General features: G+C 36.6%; 4 protein-coding genes and 1 pseudogene across 4 annotated transcripts; 4 read left to right on the forward strand and 1 right to left on the reverse strand.

The window, feature by feature from the left end:
• Positions 1-248: 248 nt before the first annotated feature.
• Positions 249-4,443, forward strand: LOC133874627 (transcription factor ILR3). Its single transcript, XM_062312500.1, has 5 exons — positions 249-618; positions 2,189-2,251; positions 2,906-2,983; positions 3,096-3,258; positions 3,990-4,443. Exons 1-5 carry the CDS (start codon positions 476-478, stop codon positions 4,254-4,256), a joined length of 714 nt encoding a protein of 237 aa, XP_062168484.1. The 5' UTR covers positions 249-475; the 3' UTR covers positions 4,257-4,443.
• A 474-nt stretch (positions 4,444-4,917) lies between these two features.
• LOC133874626 (uncharacterized) lies at positions 4,918-6,204 on the forward strand. Its single transcript, XM_062312498.1, has one exon. The coding sequence runs from the start codon at positions 4,975-4,977 to the stop codon at positions 5,995-5,997; it is 1,023 nt and encodes a 340-aa protein (XP_062168482.1). The 5' UTR covers positions 4,918-4,974; the 3' UTR covers positions 5,998-6,204.
• Positions 6,205-6,372: 168 nt separating this feature from the next.
• Positions 6,373-10,022, reverse strand: LOC133874625 (probable galacturonosyltransferase 12). The gene is made up of 6 exons (XM_062312497.1): positions 9,654-10,022; positions 8,734-8,789; positions 8,457-8,612; positions 7,567-8,157; positions 7,180-7,482; positions 6,373-6,885 (listed from the first exon to the last, which is right to left on the reverse strand). The coding sequence occupies exons 1-6, from the start codon at positions 9,862-9,864 to the stop codon at positions 6,601-6,603; spliced, it is 1,602 nt and encodes a 533-aa protein (XP_062168481.1). The 5' UTR covers positions 9,865-10,022; the 3' UTR covers positions 6,373-6,600.
• Positions 10,023-16,710: 6,688 nt separating this feature from the next.
• LOC133874872 (disease resistance protein At4g27190-like) lies at positions 16,711-19,503 on the forward strand. Its single transcript, XM_062312758.1, has one exon. It carries the CDS (start codon positions 16,813-16,815, stop codon positions 18,040-18,042), a length of 1,230 nt encoding a protein of 409 aa, XP_062168742.1. The 5' UTR covers positions 16,711-16,812; the 3' UTR covers positions 18,043-19,503.
• Positions 18,223-20,365, forward strand: LOC133876298 (disease resistance protein At4g27190-like; annotated as a pseudogene).
• The last annotated feature ends 459 nt before the right edge of the window (positions 20,366-20,824 follow it).

A 20,824-nucleotide genomic window follows, 5' to 3' on the forward strand; every position in this document is an offset into this window, starting at 1 on the left:
ACGGGTCATGTCAGAATTAAAAGTATGACTCATTTAATTAAACCAGTTATGTTTGAGTTGAGCCTTAACCGGTCAAGCGAGTCAACCAAACCCGACCCGCGACGGGTATTGCCAGCCCCCGAAACAGAGACATATTGGTAGTGTCTTATGCTGTCTCAGGACAAAAACAGAGCAGAGGCCCAGTGTATGGCTAACAGGGCTTTGAAGCCCAAACCCAAGAAGATATTCAGTGAACGATGACGAGTCCCAACAGCATCAGCCACCAATCAACCTCCACCCATTTCCCAAGCACCTTGACCTCACTCAGATTCCCTTTTCCCGAGAAAAAAAACATCCCCTTTCTATTTCTTCCCTTTTCTCTGTGCACAAACGCCCTCATCCGCATCCTCCTCTTTTCCCCGTGTTTGTTTCCCGGGATTAACTGAATCCCCGCCGGAAAGCTCCACTTTTCCGGCGAACCCAACAATCACCGACGATGGTCTCACCCGAAAACACCAATTGGCTCTACGATTACGGCGTGATCGATGATATCCCTGTCCCGGAAGGGAATTTCTCTGCTCCCAACGCGGTGGGATTCAGCTGGTCCGTGCAGGGCGTGAATGGGTCTTCGAATGTTAGGTACTAAGGTCTTTGACATCTAGCAATTAGGTTTTTTGACTTTTGTTTGATTGAATAGTGCACCCGTCTGAGCAATTTAGGGCTTTTTTATGCACTTTTTTTCTTCGTTTGAGTTTTGTTCTCTGGCTTCATATTGTGTTTAATTTGCTATTTTTGTTTGGTTCTTGTGTTGGAATTTGTATTCAAAGTTGATGGGTGATAACAAGATTCGTAATCTGTATGGGTTTGTGACGTATTTTATCTAATTTTGGTTTGTGTACGTGACATGATTGAGAGTTTGATAATTATGAGAGAAAATTAGTTTTTTTTTTTTGTTGGTATTTTTGGGCTCATAAATGTGTAGTTCAGCTTGAACTTTTTGGCTTTGGATATGTTGATGCATTATTGATTTGAGGCAGGTAATAACCACCTTCTAAAAGTTTAAACGGATAGGAAAACTAAGTTATTTAGTTAATATTCCAACACTCTCGCTCACGTGCATGATCAGACAACATGTGGAATATTTTAATTGAAACGGGGTGAACCCTGGAGTCGGATGGATGGAATCAAGACCTCTCCTTTGATATTATGTCAAATCACAACTTACTCCAAAAGCTTATGCCGATAAGAAATGGTAAATTTAATTATTTAATTAATATTCTAACAATTGTGGATTGGCAAGTCATTTACTATTTTCTGGAATTCTTTTGGTATGTGTTTAGATAAAATTTGCTTTATTGTACTTTATTTTCATTCTATACCATAAACTATAAGTATACCTATGGGTTAGTTTAACAGGTTCATTCCAACCAATAGCAGAATGTGGGACTATGTTGCTTTTTTTTTTTTTTTGGGTGTTCCTAAATAGTTAGATGCTATTTGACATCATAATGACTAAAGGATTCTACCCATATAAGCCACTCCAGCCCTTTCTCTGTGCGAATGCAGCATAGAGCGCTCATATGTGATCTGAACTTTGAACCTAGGATCAAACCCACACATGATTGTTTGTAGAATATTCAGGGGCTTCATTTAACATTCAACTTATCGCAAGAGCATTTATCATGTTAGGAGGAAAAGTTTTTGCTACAAAGTATCAGTGGCTGGTTAGGGGGAAAAAATTATTGAGCAAAGTTTTGGAGGCTATGGTTAATCCTTTTGTTGAGATCATGTTGTTTTAACCTGAATTTATTGGAAGCTACAATAACTTGTTCAACAGAAATAAAGGTGAAATGTTTTCATGATAAATCTCTTTGTTATTGTTAAGATTGATATTGAGGAAGCTCAAGGGATAGTTCAATCGGCTGGGGACCATACCTCATTAAGGTTACTAGTTTGAATCTCGCATTCTCCCCTCCCCTTTGTGGCGAAAAAACAAACTTATCAAAAAAAAAAAAAAAAAACCAAGGAAGAGATTGTTATAAAGGGGCTGTTTTTTATATCGTATGAAAAGTCATGTTAAAGCATTTGATTAATGAGTAAGAATCAATTTGTTTATACTTGTAATGAGAGGCTGTATTGGTTTGGGTTTGCGTCTGTGTGATTTCTGACTTCCTTTTGTTCTTGTGTGATGATATGATCTGTTTCTTAGTGTGGAAATTGATGGATCATTGGGGGATTCAGATGGTGGCAAGGACTGTGGCTCAAAGAAGAGGTAAACAAACAATTTCTTCTTCTCTCCTCTCTTCAGTTTAACAAAAGGAACATGATTCTTTACTACTCAAAAAACTGTGTTCACCAGTTCTTGATAAGGGCTTTATTTATTTATTTTTGATGAATAAATTCTTCATAAGGGCTTTATGACTATGTTTCCTTATATTTGTGTACTATCAGAATATTTTAAGCAACTATTTTCATGGATTCGATTCTTTTGGCTAGTAATTTTCATGGAATAAATGAATGCTTAGCTTTACAAAAGCAGAATCTGAGTAATTAAATGAAAAGTCATCTTGAGGTCAATTAATCACAAGCATGCTTACTCACATTGTCACAAGCTGCTAATATCATACAGTTAGTGTTGCAAATGAGGTCATAATGTGACTGATATATGTTTTAGGCATCATTCCAAGTGTTTCAATGAAGATGATTTATCAATTGGTAGCCCAGATTATAGTTTTGACCAAACAATGTCCTTGAAATTGATCACAGTATCTCAAAAAGAAGAAGAAGAAGAAGCTTTGTGCATCCAATATACTCAAAAATAAAATAGGTCCAAACATGGACCAAATTAGTTTTCAAAAAGTCGAATACAGCCAATGAGTATGTTATAGGATCTTATGTTATTTCACTCGTGTATCTCCATTTGCAGGGGTAGACCTGAATTGTGCTGTGCGTCTAGTTCCAAAGCTTCTCGGGAGAAGTTGCGAAGGGATAGACTTAATGACAAGTATTCTCCTGCTTTCTATTCTCCTCTCCTCTCTCTCTCTTGCATGCATGTTCATCTCTCACTCACTCTGAATCAATCTGGCATGCATCTTTTTATGTTTTATCATGATTAGGTTTGTGGAATTGGGCTCTATTCTGGAGCCTGGAAGGCCTCCAAAAACAGACAAGGCTGCCGTATTGCTTGACGCTGTCCGAATGGTGACTCAGTTACGGGGTGAAGCCCAGAAGTTGAAGGATTCAAATTCAAGTCTCCAGGAGAAGATTAAAGAGTTGAAGGTGAGTTTGTTTTTATTTCTTTGGGAAAAGTACACATATTCTTATCAAACTATCACCACATTGTCAATGTACCCCCAAACTACCAATTGTGTCAATCTCCCCTCTAAACTACCAAAACAATGTCAATGTCCCCTTCAAGGCCAACAAAAAGACAAATAACCTTAAAAAAATTTCAATAAGACAAAAATATCCTTATAATTTCGGGAAAAAAAAATAAAAACAAAATTAATTGTTTTAAAATTAAAAAACAAAACAAAATAAAACAATTAAAGTAGAAATAAAATGATCGCCTTGGTTTTTTCCCTTTTTCTTTTTCTTTTTTTTTTTTTAAAAAAAAGCTCTTTATTTTTTCAGTTTTTAGAAAGAACAAAAATTAAAAAATAAAAAACAAAAATTAATTGTCTTGTTTTTTTATTTTATTTTTGGTTTTTTTTTTTTTTTTTAGATTTTTTTTAATAGTTTTCTGTTAGAATTTTAGGAATTTTTTTTTTAAAATTTTATGGAAGGTATTTTTGTTATTAGGGAGACATTGACATTTTTTTGGTAATTTAGAATGAGATTGACGCAATTAGTAGTTTGGGGAACATTAACAATGGAGTAGTAGTTTGAGGGGGTATGTGTACTTTTTCATATTTCTTTTAAATGAAAATTTGGATGACTAGAAGATTGTGAAGGAAACCTGTAGACATGTTAAAGCCGGTTACATTAGACATCTTTTATACCTTGTGTAGGCTGAGAAGAATGAGCTTCGTGACGAGAAGCAGAGGTTAAAGGCGGAGAAAGAGAAGTTGGAGCAGCAATTGAAAGCCATGAATGCACAACCTGGCTTCTTGCCTGCCCCTCCCGCAATCCCTGCTGCATTTGCTGCGCAGGGCCAGGCCCCCGGCAACAAATTGGTGCCTTTCATTGGTTACCCAGGGGTTGCAATGTGGCAGTTTATGCCACCTGCTGCAGTGGATACCTCACAGGATCATGTCCTCCGCCCGCCCGTTGCTTAACTTGGCAGCCTACAATGATTGGGTTTGAAGACCCAAAGACGCGTATTCATTGTCATTGTCTATTAGTTTTTGCTGGAGTCCTCTAAGTTGTAACTGGATTTGATGGGTAACTTCATTTGCTATCCAAAGTACTTCTATGAATTGATGCTGGTGTTCGCATGTAAATGCCAATAAGTTTGTCTAGCAAGCTCTGTTTTGATGTAGCCTTCATGATAGTGTGCCTTTTGAGTTTTCCTTTAGGCATCATTGCAATCGTAATTCACTAATTATAACTTGATGCATTTAATTAAAGGGATCGGACTTTTTAATCTTCACTAATTTCGTATTGAGTTCGTATCGAATTTATAGGTCGTGTGAAAATTTGTTACCTCGACTGTCGCATGTTGGGTTCGAATTGGGTTGTTTCAATCTTATTTCACGACATTCGTGTGTAGAGTTTGTATCAAATTTATGGGCGTGTGAAAAATTGTTATCTTTCCTGTTGCATGTAGTGTTCAAATTGGGTTGATGCATGGATGTAAAGTTATACATGATACCCTTAATTCGATCAGATCTCTAATTCTAACCCTGTTAATTTCCAAAAAAATTCAGCCCATTACTGGTCATACAAAGATGGATATTGGCCATAGAATGATCAGAAATCTTATCTGCATAGGAATTTTGGAGTTCTCCTTTCTTGTCGAGCCACCAGGCTTTTCTGCTCAAATCAGAGCTCAAAATGGCTTCCAATCTTCCGAAAATCCATCTCCAAACCCTTAAAACTGCAAAGCCATCAATTTCATTTCCACTCTCCAAAACCCACTTCTCACATCTCCCATTCTATTCAAACCAACGCCGCCTCCACCAACACCACTCCCATTCCCATGTCTCATTCTATCCTCCAATTCTGCCCTACAAACCCATATCCATCCAGTCCTCCATATCCTCTTCCACCCCACCCACCTCCAAAGAAGAAGCCGTACTCCAGGCCAAAACCTGCCTTTCATCCACCTTAGAAAAGCCCCTCAACAACCCAAAGCTCGTCGGAAAACTCAAGAAACTAAAGCAGCCCAGGTTCCGAGTTGAAATTCCGGTCATCGACGACTCACCTGCATCGCTGTCCCAGCTCGCGTCCGATGTCTTCCAAGACTTACCCATTAAGAGAAAAGGCTCTCCTGTCAAGGTGCTATTCCTATGGCCTAACCTTACCTCAAGAGAAGCTGCTATGGAAGCCTGGTCGTCTACCCATATTGAGCATATGGACATTTCTTCGGTGGTTACCAATGGTGACACCAGAATTTTGAACTCCGCTGAGGTGGCAATCTTTTTGGCGCCAGAGACTTCACAGTTGACAGTCATAAAAGCCGTTACTGACAGTTTGTATCCAAAGCCTGTGGTGATTTTCAACCCCAAATGGACGTTTGAGGAGGAGAGCGATTTTGGTGAACTGGGTGGCTTCGTGGGATCGTTTGAAGTGATTTATTCGTTCATGGGGTTGGAGGTTAGAGGGGTTTTGAGCAGGAGGAAGGGAGTGATTTTCAAGTGTGTAAGAGATGGGGTTGTGAGCGGTGAGAGATGGGCTGTTCTTGTTGAAGAAGAAGGAGGAGGATTGAAAGTGATCTCCAGGTTCAAGACGCGGCCATCGATCGCCGAAGTTGAGAATGTGCTGTATAATTTGATGGCAGTCAATTCACCTATTACGAAGTCTGCCAAGTTCTTGAGGGATTTCGTGTCAAATATGACCGGAAAAAAAGTAAGTTAAACTACTGAGATTTGATTATGATTTATGAATGGAGACCCTTGAGAAGCTGTTTGCTGAATTGCCTGAATGGATGCAGTTGTACTCCGGATGTGTTTTTAAGTATGTGCTATATCGAATCCTCTCCTTGTTATCTGACAAAACTTGGATTGGCTTTTTGAGAATAGAGTTGTGGGATCATATTTTTTAGTAATCAGTGTCTTTTGCCTCTGAAGAGTGTCTTTGATTGAGTTATTTAGCGACCCATTTTCCTTCCTTTTATGTTCTGATTGCTCTTGAGGACGTCTTTCTCTCAGTGGAAGTTAAAAAAAAAGAAGAAGAAGAAGAAAAAGAGGAGGTCTTGCATCTCGGATACAATGTATAAACACAAATTTCCAGTACTCAAATGAAAAAATTAAGATAGAATGAATTAATAAGGGAGCTTCAACCAACAAATGAGAGTCAAGAAAAAGAGCAGGCTGATGCTGTTACGTCTCTCATTCAGTTTTCAAGGCCTTGAATTTGCGAACTCTTTCTCTCTCTCTCTCTCTCTCTCTCTCATTTTCATTTTTCATATACAAATGGTTATCTTTTATCAATATGATCAACACCTTCTCAAAACCCAGCTTAAGATGCCCTAATATGACAGCTCTTGATGAATTTATCGGAAAAGTTCACATACTTAGCCCACAATGGCCTAAGTTTTGGGAATGCTATCTCCAGCCAAGGCTTGGCTCTGCCATTAAAATGGATGACACCAGCATTCTCAGCATCAGCAAAGCTCGTATTGTCCTGGTAACCCAGCCCCAGCATGTGCCAGAAGGGATCAATAACATGGACATGACCATGGAAAGCTATTAGTCCTGGAGGTAATGTCCCTAGCTGCCACAAACTCAGGTCCGATTTCAAGTTCTGCATAGAGGAAAACAAAATAAAACAGGGATCGCTTAAAATGTAATTGTTTGACAGGCTCGTTTGTTAATGCTTTTTGGAAGGTGCTTTCTGTTTTTTTGGTTGCGATGTAACATAAGTTGAAAATATATAGTTTTATATGTTTAGTCGTTTGTTAATGCTTTTGCTTTTTTGCTAAAAAGCAAAAGGCAATCTTAAAAAGCATTATCAAACGAGCTTCAAATTCACAAATAGAAAATGGGTGGAAATCTAATTGATATCATTCTTCTTGGGCAGGATATGATGGAGATGTACCTGTGCAAGCCAGTAGTGGTATGCAAGGCTTATGTTGGTCTTCCTCCATTCCTCTAGATCAAAAATGTTCATGCCATAAGCCCATGCACATTCATTGGGATCGAAATTCTTTGATATCAAAGGATGGGAGAAGTTCAAATAGCTCTTAAGCCGCTTTGACATAACAAATTTATCTTCTCCCGTGCACGTTTCCACTGCTCCATTGACATTGCCATTCATATCAATGTCCCATAGAGGCGAAAGATCTGTTTGAACCACAATGTCGTCATCCAGGAAGACCACCTTGTTTAGGCTGGGGAACAACTGCAAAAAGAGGAAAATAACTCAGCTTAATCCAAAAAATTAATTTTCTTTTCGAGCAGTTTCTTTCTTTTCTTTTTCTTCTACCTCTGGTAGATGAATTCTGATGTGATTCATCATAGAATTATATTTAGGACTCAATGCTTGTAACTTCGCTGCAATGACTTGAGGCTTCTCAGTATTATTTGCCACTATGGCCGACGACCCGCCTCTAAAATGCTCCCGGACACGTTGATCTTTCTCCATTGCCTCCAAAACCGGCACCTTCCCCTTTGCAAACCAATCGAAATGGTGCAAGGCCTTGACTTCAATTATAGCAGGCGATAAAGGGTGCAGTGAGAACCATGCCTGCATTGGAGAGTAAGTCTTCCTATCCGTGATTATATGAAGGACAACCTTCTGGGGGCGCAACGAGTTGCGGACAAGCGACGATGCAACGACGGAGGCAGCAAGCACGTTGTCGGAGGCCAGGACAAAGTGGAAGTAGGAGCTGTCGACGAGGGCAGGGACAAGTTCAGCAGAAGGTAGCTGGAGACGGGCAGCTGCATTGGTGGAGTGCTCATTGGCTAGCTTTAGCGCAAGGCAGTGGAGCTGCTTCGGTATGCTGCTCGATGCTACATGGCGGTATAAATATTCTTGGATTTTGGCTGTTCGTGTTCTTTGTTCAAGAAGAGTAACCTGATCATTTTGAAATTTTAGTCGCTACCTTTGACTTTGATCTCTTACTACAATTACTTATAAATTGATGAAACACTAGGCACAATATATATATATATATATATGCTTGAAAACTTAAGCGACTAAATTTTTTCAATTTTTTTTTGCTTACTTTTATCGTTCATATCATGTCACGTGACACTCATATAAACTATCACGTTAGTTTCTAAAGAGTTATAATAAGATTAACTGGCGGTAAAAAAATGCTTATTTTTAAATTAAAGAGATTTAAAAAAAGAAAAAAAAGAAGAAGGTGGTACCATCTCTCTAAGCTTGATAGCAAAGGTCTTTGCGTCTGATTTGCTTTTCTTAATCTCAGCCATAAAATCTTCTAAAGTCTGAGGAACATCAGATCTTCCTTGTAATTCATCTTTGCTAATGGGCTCTTCTAGTACCTGGTATATCACTTCTGGGACCTTCCACGCACCAAAATTATTTTCAATTAATAAACAAAATTAGCAATTTAGCATGATCATATTCTATTGAAAAAATCGAACAATTATAAACCAAAAGTAGGGGGTGGGGTTCAGAGATTACATTTGAGTCGAGCCTTCTTCCCAAAAGACTTGGTCCTAATCTTTTTCCCAGGCAACCTACCATAAAACATAGTATAATTACATGCATTAGTAACTAAAATTATTAAATATGAGATCATCTCCAACATAATTAGGCAAGTAGTTCATAATAGTAAAATTTTGAGCCATTTTTCGTCTCTAGCAGAATATGCAAAATAGATTTTTTTTTTTTTTTTTCCCTGGATAGCACTCTTCTACCTATTTACTATTCACTATTTACACTACAAAGAGTTTTTTTATTATTATTTTTCTCTTCCTTTCACTCTTGCTAATTATTTTTTATTATTACAAAGAGTTTTTTTATTATTATCAAAAAACAGTAACTAAAATAGAGAGTTATGTTGTATTTTTTCAATAGCTACTTTGGCTATAATTGTTGGAGATGCTCTAACATTGTTATATAGTAATAGCATCCATAGGAAGGAAAAAAGGTTCCCTATCAATTTTAATTTCTTGGGTAAGAACGTATGTACGTTTATTGATCATATTTTATTGCAAAGGATATATATATATAGATAACAATTTTGAACTCAATTTCAAATGTTTTTGATACTCATCCCATTTTATATCTTTAATTTACGGATGACTATAAATTATTTAAATCCTTAATGTCAGTTTTTACAATGTTTTCTACGCATGCAGAATATTATAGACATACTTCTGCATCAAACCTCGAAAGTTGGCCATCCTGTAGATAATGTTTTCAATAATATATCAATTAGATAAACCAACATTAATATTAGAGATCCTAGCTAATAAATATGCATAATAATAATATGTTCTTAAAAATTATTTATTGGAAATCGAATTTTTTACACACAGTCTTGATCAGAAAAAGAAAGGCTTAGAATAATGCACGTACGAACGAACGTACGTACGTACCTATGGTAGAGCACTTCCTTTCTCCATCAATGGTGTCCACAGCTGTCAACACGAAGACGAATCGGAGAAGAAATGTGAAGAACAGAAGCGAATAGAAAAGCATCCGATACGAAACCCGTCTCGACCCAACCTTGACTTTGATGAACTCCTTAAAACCCTTCCCCGGAAACACTGTTATGTGCCTCAAACTGGGCGATATGTAAAGCTGCATTTTGTGAAAAAGCAAGAAAAATACACACACACACACACACACCAGAAGATATATCGAAGATCGAGTCAAAAGTTTTTTTATTTCATTTGGCAAATCACCCAGAGAAGGAGGCCGGGAGTTGAATTGCGAGAAGCCCTTGTGATGGGTTATGGTGTAAAAGGGAGAATTTGATGAACGTTTAAGGTTGCTGTCTGTTACCTAACCTTGCTTAGCATTGGGGCGAGAGATGTCAAGGCTTTGGGTACTTGTTTATTATGTTGGAGGTGCAAGGGTTGTTAAAGAGAAAGAGACATGGGACTGAGAACTTGAGAAGAGGTTGCATGTGTCTTTGTTTTGTGGGTTTGAGTTTGGCTTGATCTTGAAGGAGGGAAGTTGAGGGAGGGAAAAAATAAAAATAAAAATAAATATATATGGGATGGGGTTGTTTGGTGTTTGCTTGGCTTTGCCACCACATGAAGCTTTTTCAACATATATACAGAGACTTTGAACTTTGACACAACGGGGCTTCTACATGGAAAATGACTGAATCTCTCTCTTTGGCGTGGGTTGGGGCTTTGGTTGTTGGAGTGAAAATACAGGAACCTCTCTACTTCCATTTTTCTCTAAATAAATGAAGGCAATTTAATTCAAGGAGGTTTTGGCTACTTCTAAGGGTAGATTTGTCACTAATAATTAATAAAGGGCAATTTTTTTTTTTTTAGAGTTTTATGTACGATTTTATCTTCTATATATGGGCCTATATATGCCACATGTATATATGATTTATTATATTTATTAATAAATTGCATATATAGTGTGGTGTATGGAATTATCTAATTGAATAGCTTTAATTTGCGAATTGATTTGATATCAATTTAATTCGTTATTTATTCTTTGATGGGAGAAAGAATTATGACGAATTCTAATTTAAAGGTCCCTGAACTAGCTTATAAATATAAAGAATGTGTATTCAATCGATCAGTAAAGCATTCACTAGGCATAACTCAGAAGATACTTCTTATTGTATTGTTATTTCCAAGTTCTTGTTTCAGAAGCTTTGATACGCTTGAGCAAAGATGGTTAGAAGTAACTCTAAAATATTTTATTTTCCATTGCGTGTTTATTTAACATAATAATATTGTTTTTATGCTCACATTTTAGTGTTAATTTTCGATCGCCTCATGAAGTTCACAGCATGAGAGTGTATTAGTTGGGACTAGAAGCGGGTTTGTTTGGTAAAGAGTTTTGTTGTGATTTTTTTTGTTTGAATAGAAATAAGAAGTTATTGATGTAATATAATTAAAGGTGAAATGAGATTTGAATTTTTTGCGAGAGAAAAGTAAAAAAAGTTGTTTGGTAAAAGTTTTGAAATAATGTTAAATTTTTTTTATTTTTTTTTTAGAGAAATGAAATCAAAGGTAAAAACATTTGTCAAACCGTACTATGTCCCATCAAGTCAATCAATATATATATATTTTTTCAATTCGGTCTTTACTTCTTATCATGCAAGAATCACGTATTATCACATGCTTTATAATAGAATTTCTTACTGTTCTGTTAATGCTATTAAAAAATTACATGCTTAATTATTCTGACAGGCTCAAAAAATTCATGATGATTTTATAGATTGAATTACAAAAAAGTCCCTCCAACCCAAGTTAAAAGAAATTTGGTGGGTTTTTTTGGCTAGTAGTAAACTTTCACCCTTTTGATAAAGGCAGATGAAGCTGTGGTGTCTTTATAGTCTAATACTGACTGGTCCACGTAGGCATATTGGAAATTGGGAATTCACTATTAAGGAAAAAGGTTAGGATTAGAACAAACAAGGTAGAGTAGAGTATGTTGAAGCCACGTGTGATGGATGGAAATCAAAACTGAGACAGGCACAGCATATCTGCACTTGACTAGCTAGGGCTGATTTGGGTGACTGTTTGATGCTAAAATCGGGTGGGTTTCGGATAGCTGCTTCCAACCTAAAAAAAGAAAATTAAAATTTCTGCCCTAGCTTGTCACAATCGATCTGGCTTGGTTTTGATCAGTTTAAATTTCCCCATGATTTCATTGTGACCATTACAATCCCACCTGAACCAAAAGTAATGGGTCACCTCAAAAGACCCGACCGAACTGGATTCGGATTAGACCCAATTAAGCTTTTGCTTTTAGTGTTAGCAAAGTTGTGTTTAGTGGTTATAATCTTTGATTAGTTGAATTGGTGGTGTTAGGAGGATGTATGGGAAAGGCAAGAAGACAAAAGAGGCAGTGAATGTGACAATTGTCACGCGAGTCACTTCCACTTAACCTGAGTTAACTACATTATTGGAATATTTAATTTTTTATGTCGCTGGGACCTAATTCCAAACTCGGAAATGATGACATCATCAATTATATATATAGACATCATCAATTTTATATATATATATATATCCTACGAATCCAGGTCCACGTAATGCTCTAACTGTGCATTCTTGTATTCGTTGGGGTTTAGGCTGATAGTTTTAGATACGATTAGTGCATTCGATATAAAATTAGTGAGTTAAGAGTCTGATCTATTTAATTAAATTGGTCAAATTAAAATTAATTTATATAATCTTATACTCATATATTATCATGATCTAAAATCTAACACACGAACACAAATGGTTACTTTTACTTGTAATTGCTCGTTATGCATGGTGCCTTTTTGTTGTGCTCAGAAACGACATTATAATTGAACCTAGACCTCTACTTTTAGTAGGAAGAGAATACCACTATTTGCTTTTGACCGTGAAAATTTGTACTTCGTCTCCGACGTCTCTTTTAATGGCTTAGATGATTGGTTTTTTTTTTTTTTTTTAAAGAGATCGATGATGGTTATTTCTTTATTGTAAATGTATAATAAATTCTTGAGTTGGAACGCAATTTGAAATTGGTCATTTACTTTCTAAAAATTAATATTTACTCTTTCAGTTTTTAGCGGATTTGAAATCAATCATTTCGTGATTTTTTCGTCCACTTTCACAACTTCTATTAGTGTCATGTCAGCTTTTTTACCACATTATCTTGAAATATTATTTTTTTATTATATTATAAATTTAAAAACTTTTTTTTAAAAAAAAAAAAAATGAAAATGAGGGTTTGGGGTGACTGCCACTGAGAGGGGGGTGGCTCGCAGAGGTGGCCGACGCCACCTACGGGGTGGCTTTCGGGCCACCCCTAGATCCATTTCACCCCGCAGCCATCCCCAAATTCCCATTTTCATTTTTATAAAAAATAAAAAAAATAAAAAAATAAATTTGAAGTTTTTAAATTTATAATATAATAATAAAAAAATAATATTTTAAGGTGATGCGGCGAAATGACTAATGTGGCACTAACAGAAGTTGCGAAAAATTGACAGAAAAATCACGGAATGACTGATTTCAAATCCGTGAAAAACTAAAGGAGTAAATATTGATTTTTAGAAAGTGAGGAACCTATTTCAAATCGTGCTCCAACTCAGAAATTTATTATACATTTACCCATTTTTTTATACATATAAACCTCTATAAAGTATGCATTTTATTTTTATTATTTTAAAAAAATACACATACTCCTTCAAACTAACACTCAATTTGTAATATTTCCAAACTAAAGATTATATCAATGTCTCTCTAAACTATTAAAAATTGAAAATGTATTCTTTCATTACTTTTTTTTTTAAGTTTTTATTAACAATATTTTTGTCATTTGGACTGCAAATTTGTATTCGAATCCAAGGGAGACTTAGCTACTACGTTTGAATTTTGATATGATTTAGAATTTTTTTTTTTATTGTTTTGATGAATTTAGAGTTATGGCCAGGTTTTTTTTTTTTTTTTTTTTTTTTAAATTTTGTGTTTTTGTGGAAAAAGATGTTGTCGACTGGGAAGAAAATTAATGAGGATTCAGGTAATGCAAATTTGTTGAATGAGATTGAAGCTATAAGCAAAGCCCAATATGTAACACCCCGAAAATTGGGCCTAGCTAATATAATCCCATGTAGCAAAGGGCTTGATCAATCAACAAAGTTGTTAACTAGGTATGATTTTGCTTACACATTTAATTCGGTTGTTAAAGCCAACTACCATTCCCATTGCTTTTTTTGTTCACATTGCAAGACATTGGCTTATTCGTCAACTTGATGTAAAAAAAAAGTTTGCATTCAACAACCCTGTTTTGATGATGCCAATCATCCTACCCCTTTTTGTCGACGCTATCTATTTGGAGTGTACATGTGGGCGGATAGTAAATGCGAATAGCAATTTTAAGGCATGTAGATTCGGATAATAACCATATCCGCATACCTTTAATATCTAATTTTTTTTGTTTATATATATATATATATATATATATATATATATATATATATCTTTATATATATTTCCCTTCTGAATGTGTAATGTTTAGACAATTTATGTTTTTTATGTTATAAATTTGTACTAATATATATATATATATATATATATATATATATATATATATATATATATATATATATATATATATATATATATATATTTTATGTTGGATTGTATCCACATTTTATGTTGGATACAGATGATAAAAAAATAATACGAATGCGGATATCTAAATGTGGTATCCACATTTTGTGAGCATGAATATTACAAATAATGATATGGATATCCACGTATATGGACCTCCCTACGTATCTATGGCCTTTGTCAAGCCCCTTGTTCTTGGTTTGAACACTTCAGTTCATTTTTTATTAGTTGAGCATTCACAATTTTTTTGTTTTTTTAGTTATTCCCTTTTTCAAAGTACCTATATGTAACTCATCATTTTAGCCAATCCACTTCCTTTTCAAAGTACGTAAACTACCTATGTCAGATTCATCATTTAGCTAATCTAGTTTCAATGTTCCATTTAAATATTTTTTTCTCTAATAATTATATTTTAGGAAGAATTTCACTTATAACCTTTAATCTTACATCACTTTTGAAAAAAGATACACAAACTTTAAAAAGAGTCAATTTAGAGTATCAATCTTTCAATTTTTTTCAATTTCAACCCTCTGTTAGAATTTTCTGTTAAATCTTGTCGAAATTTCCAAAATACCATTATTTCTTTTAGGGAAAAAGAAAAAAAAAATGCTAGAATTTATGTGTTGGTCAAAATTTAAGTACCATTTTTAAAAAATGATGAAAAATCATGAATTATATAAATTAAGTTTTCCCTGTATTTTAAGAAGTTTTCTTTTTCTAACACTCTTTTTCCATTCATTCTTAATGACTCATATTCTTAATCCTAGTATGTAAAAGGTGACTGACAAGTTCAAAGAAAGTGGTGTCCAAGCCAACAGGGTGGCCATTAGAGGTGACCGAACAACCAAGTAGCGAACCACTCGCTTTGGTCATTAGGTTGTTCGGCTACACCCAAACTAGCATTTATAGGGTGGTCAAATCACCCATGTAGCCAAATAAGGTGGTTCGGCCACTTTGAATAGCCAATTTGAGGTGCCCAAAGAGAGTGGTTTGGCTATCCCAAAGGTAAGTTTAAGGTGGCTGAATCATCACAATGACTAAAATGGCGATTCGGCCAACTTCAATGACACCCAAAAATGAAATAAATAGCTTTAAAAATAATATTTTTGAAAAATCATTTGTCATTTTTATTCTAATTGATATTTTCATGGGCGGCGGACAACCTCTAACCAAAACTCTAAAGGGCTATGGGGACGGTGCAACAACTCCTCCCGGCTTGCCAATCGGTGGCCACAACCGGAAATGTAGTTGAGGCTGCGCTGACTGAGAGGAAAGTTATACTATTTTGTAAGTAAGGATATGTTAAGAAATTTGATAATTCTTATTCCCAAAAAATCATTTCCGTGTACCCTTAATTATCTTTGTTAAGTATGTTCTTAATTTCATGTTTCGATCTCTTGTACAATCAAATAAAAGTTGAACTTAATTTTCACAGAGTCAAGTCGTGACTCGTGATGATCAGAACGTACAGTTTACCGACAACATGAATTGATTTTCAACGTTACCGATCTAAAGCACGCAATAAATCTTGCACAAATTGACAATTCATTTATGCACGTACATTGTTAGATAATTACGAAAGAAATCGATGGATTTAATTATGATGGGTAACCCAAACATGGATTTAATCGATGGATTCAACCGTAGTGGCTGAATCTTCACAATGACTTTTGTGGCTTGGCTTACAAGTCACATTTTCTCTCTCTCCTATAAGTTGTCGCGATTCCAACCGTTTATTTTAAATGAATGGTTTAGATCAGAGCTATTTGCACGCATTAAAATACTTGAGATATTGCACCGGATTTCAATCCCTACTGACAATGACTTCCTTTTTAATTGCAATTATAGCGCAAGTAGCATTGCCAGCCAAGGCGTGTTGTGAGAAAATTGGTCAAGTACGTTTTCTTTATATTTGTTCAACGAGTAACTTTAAGTGGCTTTTAACTTTAAGTTACATACTCTCTCACGTCTCTACATTCATTTTTTTTTTTTCACTTTTTTAAGTGGCTTTTAAGATCACCATTAAATCCAATAAAGATCTGTGACAAATTTAATGGTAGATTTAAAAGTCTCTTAGAAAGTGTGGAAATGAGTATAAAAAAGTTGAGTATTTATATATAATTATTCTTGTAGAATTGTGTTTGGTCAAACAACTTCGTGGGCGGCTAAGCCAAGTGGAAAAGAAGAAATTAAGGTTGCGTGACCCAGATATGTCCCCAGACCAAGTTAGACATTTAACAGCCTGGAAATTTCTAAGCATGTGAGAGTGGCGTTCGGTAATCTTCTCCATTAGAAAATGTGCTAATGCAATAATTTGACCGGGTCAGAATGATTCACATTAAATGACATAATGAAAAGTCCCCATAATGGATTTCTAAGATTTTTTCTTTAGATCATTTTGTTCTTCTACAGTTCTTTGGCTGTGAATGTTTTTAAAGTTTCAGGCATCTCAGATAGCAAATTGTCTGGCATGGAAGTGGTGGTTTCGATTATTGGCTCAGTACTGACAGAAACTGGCCGGCTTCTATGTGGCTCTATCTATCCCAAGATAAAGAACACTCTGAAATTCCAATCAAACCTTGATGTTTTGGAAAAGGAGATGAAACCCCTGCTGGCCCTAGGAGAAGGAGTAAAAAATGAAACGGAATTAGCCAGGAAAGAAGGAAAAGTAATGAGAACTCAAGTCATAGAATGGCTTAAGGACGTTGAAGAGCTTCAGCTTAAAGTCAACCAGATTCAAGCAGTAAAGCTTTCTCGACGGTCCTTAAATTTCAGTAAACGGTATAGAATAAGCAGAGAAGTGGCAGAAAAGCTCAAAGAAATAGAAAGGCTCTTAAAAGATGGGAGTTCACATTCTGGTGCTGTGGCTGTCAATCATTCAATTCCCAGAGTAGTGGAGCACGTTCCTGGACCAACAATTCAAGATCAAACAACATCATCAAAAACTTTAGCCAAAACTATGACTTTATTATCTGATGATGGAGTCCGGAGGATCGGTATTTGGGGAATGGGGGGAGTGGGCAAGACTACTTTGGTAAGAAACTTGAACAATAAGCTCAAGAATATTTCTTCAATGCAGCCTTTTGGCATCGTCATATGGGTTACTGTTTCCAAGAATTTGGACATGAAAAAGGTCCAGACACAAATAGCTCAAAGATTGAATTTGGAGGCGAAAATGGAAGAAAGCCTAGAGCGAATGGCTATTCGACTTTATCAAAGACTCGAGGAGGAAGAAAAATTTCTACTCATTCTAGATGATGTTTGGGAGAAAATTGATTTGGACAGTTTGGGTGTCCCACAACCTGAAGTTCATAAAGGTTCTAAGATCATATTAACATCTCGATTTTTGGATGTTTGTAGGGACATGATGACGGATGATCAAATTAAAGTGGATGTTTTAAATGATGAAGAAGCTTGGCAATTGTTTAGCAGAAATGCAGGGAATGTGGTTACTTCTGAATATATCAGACCATTTGCAGAAGCAATTGCTAAAAGATGTTGTGGATTGCCTTTGGCCATCATCACCATGGGAACTGCTATGAGAGGAAAGACAATAGTCGAGCTGTGGAAGCATGCCTTAAACGAGTTGCAAAGGTCAGTGCCTTGTACAGGAGGTGTCGAGGATAAGCTCTATAAGCCTTTGAAGTGGAGTTACGACTCATTAGAAGGTAAAAACATAAAACCTTGTTTCCTCTACTGATCTTTGTTTCCTGAGGACTTCTCAATTGAAATAAGTGAACTAGTACAATACTGGGTCGTAGAAGGTTTGATAGATGAACAAGAAAACTATGAGGATTCAATCAATAGAGGAATTGCTTTGATTGAAAATCTGAAGGACTCTTGTTTGTTGGAAGATGGTGCCTGCAAGGACACAGTAAAAATGCATGACGTTGTTCGTGATGTTGCTATATGGATTGCGTTGTCGTCTGTGGATGGATGTAAATCCCTTGTTCGTTCAGGGATTGGCTTGAGCGATATTTCGGTTGTCGAGTTATCAAATTCTCCCAAAAGAGTTTCATTCATGAATAACAAGATAATAAGGCTTCCAGATTGTGTGGTACAATGTTCAGAGGCCTCCACTTTGCTACTACAAGGTAATCCTTCCCTTGATAGAGTTCCTGAGAGATTCTTGCAAGGATTTGAAGCACTCAGGATCCTCAATATGAGTGGAACCCGCATCCACTCATTGCCTCTTCCTCTACTTCAACTTGGTGAACTTCGTGCTCTTCTTTTAGGGGGTTGCTTCGATCTTGAAGAGTTACCCCCATTGGAAGGGCTTAGTAGACTTCAAGTGCTTGACCTCTCAGCCACTCGTATTAGAGAATTGCCAAGAGGGATGGAAAACTTGAGCAACTTGAAACAACTGAACCTATCCCGCACACACTACTTAAAAACCATTCAAGCTGGAATTATATCTCAGTTGTCTTGTTTAGAGGTTTTGGATATGACACTCAATGGTTATCATTTGAGTGTGAAGGGAGAGATAGAAGAGGAACATGCTTCTTTTGAAGAGCTCGGATACCTTGGGCAGCTACTTGTCTTATCTATCAGATTGGAGAGGATTCCATGTCTCAGCTTTGAAGATCTTTCCTGGATAAATAGATTAAGGAAATTCCAAGTTTTCATTGGCCCAATAGCAAACTCCTTACCAACTAGACATGACGAAAGGAGGGTGACTATCAGTGGTGTGACGTCTCACATCGCCTGGGAATGAGGATGTGCTTATATGTATAAATGCATCATTTATGACACAACGCGTTTTAAAGCCGTGATGGTTATGAACCTATCAAAACTTCGCAGTTAAGCGTGCTTCTGCGAGAGTAATCCCAGGATGGGTGACCTCCTGGGAAGTCTGGTTCGGGGAGCTAAAGCGGACAATATTGTGTCATTAGGGGTGAGTCGTTACAAATGGTATCAGAGCCATTGCCCAGCCTGAGATGGTGGGAGCGTGCACAAGCCCCATGAGGGACGCCAGCGGGGACGCTGGGTCCAAAGATGGGGTGATTGCGACGTCCCACATCGCCTGTGAATGAGGATGTGCTTATATGTATAAATGCACCATTTATGACACAACGCGTTTTAAAGCTGTGATGGTTATGAACCTATCAGAACTCCGCAGTTAAGCGTGCTTCTGCGAGAGTAATCCTAGGATGGGTGATCTCCTGGGAAGTCTGGTTTGGGGAGCCAAAAGCGGACAATATTGTGTCATTGGGGGTGGGTCGTTACAAGTGGTCTTAATCTTTCGGGAGAATGGATTGGGTGGTTGTTGAGTAATGCAAGTTCTCTCATCTTAAATCATTGTCATGGACTGAATGAGATGCTAGAAGACCTGGTAATTAACAGCGTTGGCTGCTTTGCTGGTCTAAAATCACTTACTATTGCAAGCTCTAACAGCAGTTTACGGCCAGGAGGAGGATGTACAACCCACTTTAACCTACTACCAAATTTAGAGGAACTTTATCTCCAAGACCTTACTTACCTAGAAAGCATTTCAGAACTAGTTGGCCATCTTGGGCTGAGATTTCTTAGACTAAAATTAATTGAAGTGACTCGGTGTTCCCAAATGAAACATCTCCTCTCCTGTGGTTACCACATTCACACTATGCCAAACCTACAAGTAATCAAGGTAAGCTTTTGTGACAAGTTAGATGAGCTCTTTAGTTATCATTCCATCCAATTTATTGCTCCAGATCCTGTTGTTCCAAGCCTGCGGATATTGGAATTGAAGTACCTTCCCAAATTAAAGACTCTTTACAGGCACGAGACGGCACCGCATCTAGAGCATTTTACTGTCATCAAGTGCAATCGTCTTACAACAATGCTGTTTCGTACTAACGAAACTGCAGATACCATAGATGAAATCAGAGAAGAATCATAATGGTGGAGGCATTGGGGTGGCATGCTGACAGAACTAAATCAAGTCTGGAGCCTTCTATTTTCATCCTTCTGAGGCCAAGAGAAGTGCATCTCAGAGCCTCTGGAAGACGATTCATACAACTCAATTATCTTGTTGTGCAAGTTAAATATCTGCTCAATTCTTTTATCACAAGCTTGAAAAGACAAGAAAGCAAATTGTGTATAATTTTCGCTATATCATATCATCCTCTTCTAGCATTCGTTGGCTTCTGCTAAAGACACTAAATGCAGACAAAGAAAATGCTGCAGTTAATCTGAACAATTACAAACATGGAAACCTCATTTGTAGCAGAATTCAACTGTGCAATCTTCTCAGTTAATATATTGGGGGTCCTCTGTAGTAAAAAAAATCCCACAACCAAAGCATTATCTGTGTATTGTAAATGTCATGAGTGACAGAACTAAAACAATATGGACTGGAGTTAAAAGACAATGAAATTACAAGTTAACATAGCCAATTAATGGCTATTCAATTAGGGAAAACCATAATGTTAACATTACAAATTCAAACTGAGTTAACATAACCAATTTATGAGGGCTGATTGGCAGGGGACGGGTTACCGTCC

Source organism: Alnus glutinosa, chromosome 8 (genome assembly GCF_958979055.1).
Source record: "Alnus glutinosa chromosome 8, dhAlnGlut1.1, whole genome shotgun sequence".
Lineage (NCBI taxonomy): Eukaryota > Viridiplantae > Streptophyta > Magnoliopsida > Fagales > Betulaceae > Alnus > Alnus glutinosa.

Coding starts and splice junctions, on each gene's coding strand:
- LOC133874872 (XM_062312758.1), top strand. CDS start 16,813: ATGGAAGTGGTGGTTTCGATTATTGGCTCAGTACTGACAGAAACTGGC.
- LOC133874627 (XM_062312500.1), top strand. CDS start 476: ATGGTCTCACCCGAAAACACCAATTGGCTCTACGATTACGGCGTGATC. Junction 619..2,188: donor AATGGGTCTTCGAATGTTAG/GTACTAAGGTCT, acceptor TCTGTTTCTTAG/TGTGGAAATTGATGGATCAT. Junction 3,259..3,989: donor AGAAGATTAAAGAGTTGAAG/GTGAGTTTGTTT, acceptor TACCTTGTGTAG/GCTGAGAAGAATGAGCTTCG.
- LOC133874625 (XM_062312497.1), bottom strand. CDS start 9,864: ATGCAGCTTTACATATCGCCCAGTTTGAGGCACATAACAGTGTTTCCG. Junction 8,790..9,653: donor AAGGAAGTGCTCTACCATAG/GTACGTACGTAC, acceptor GTTTTATGGTAG/GTTGCCTGGGAAAAAGATTA. Junction 8,158..8,456: donor CTATCAAGCTTAGAGAGATG/GTACCACCTTCT, acceptor CAAAATGATCAG/GTTACTCTTCTTGAACAAAG.
- LOC133874626 (XM_062312498.1), top strand. CDS start 4,975: ATGGCTTCCAATCTTCCGAAAATCCATCTCCAAACCCTTAAAACTGCA.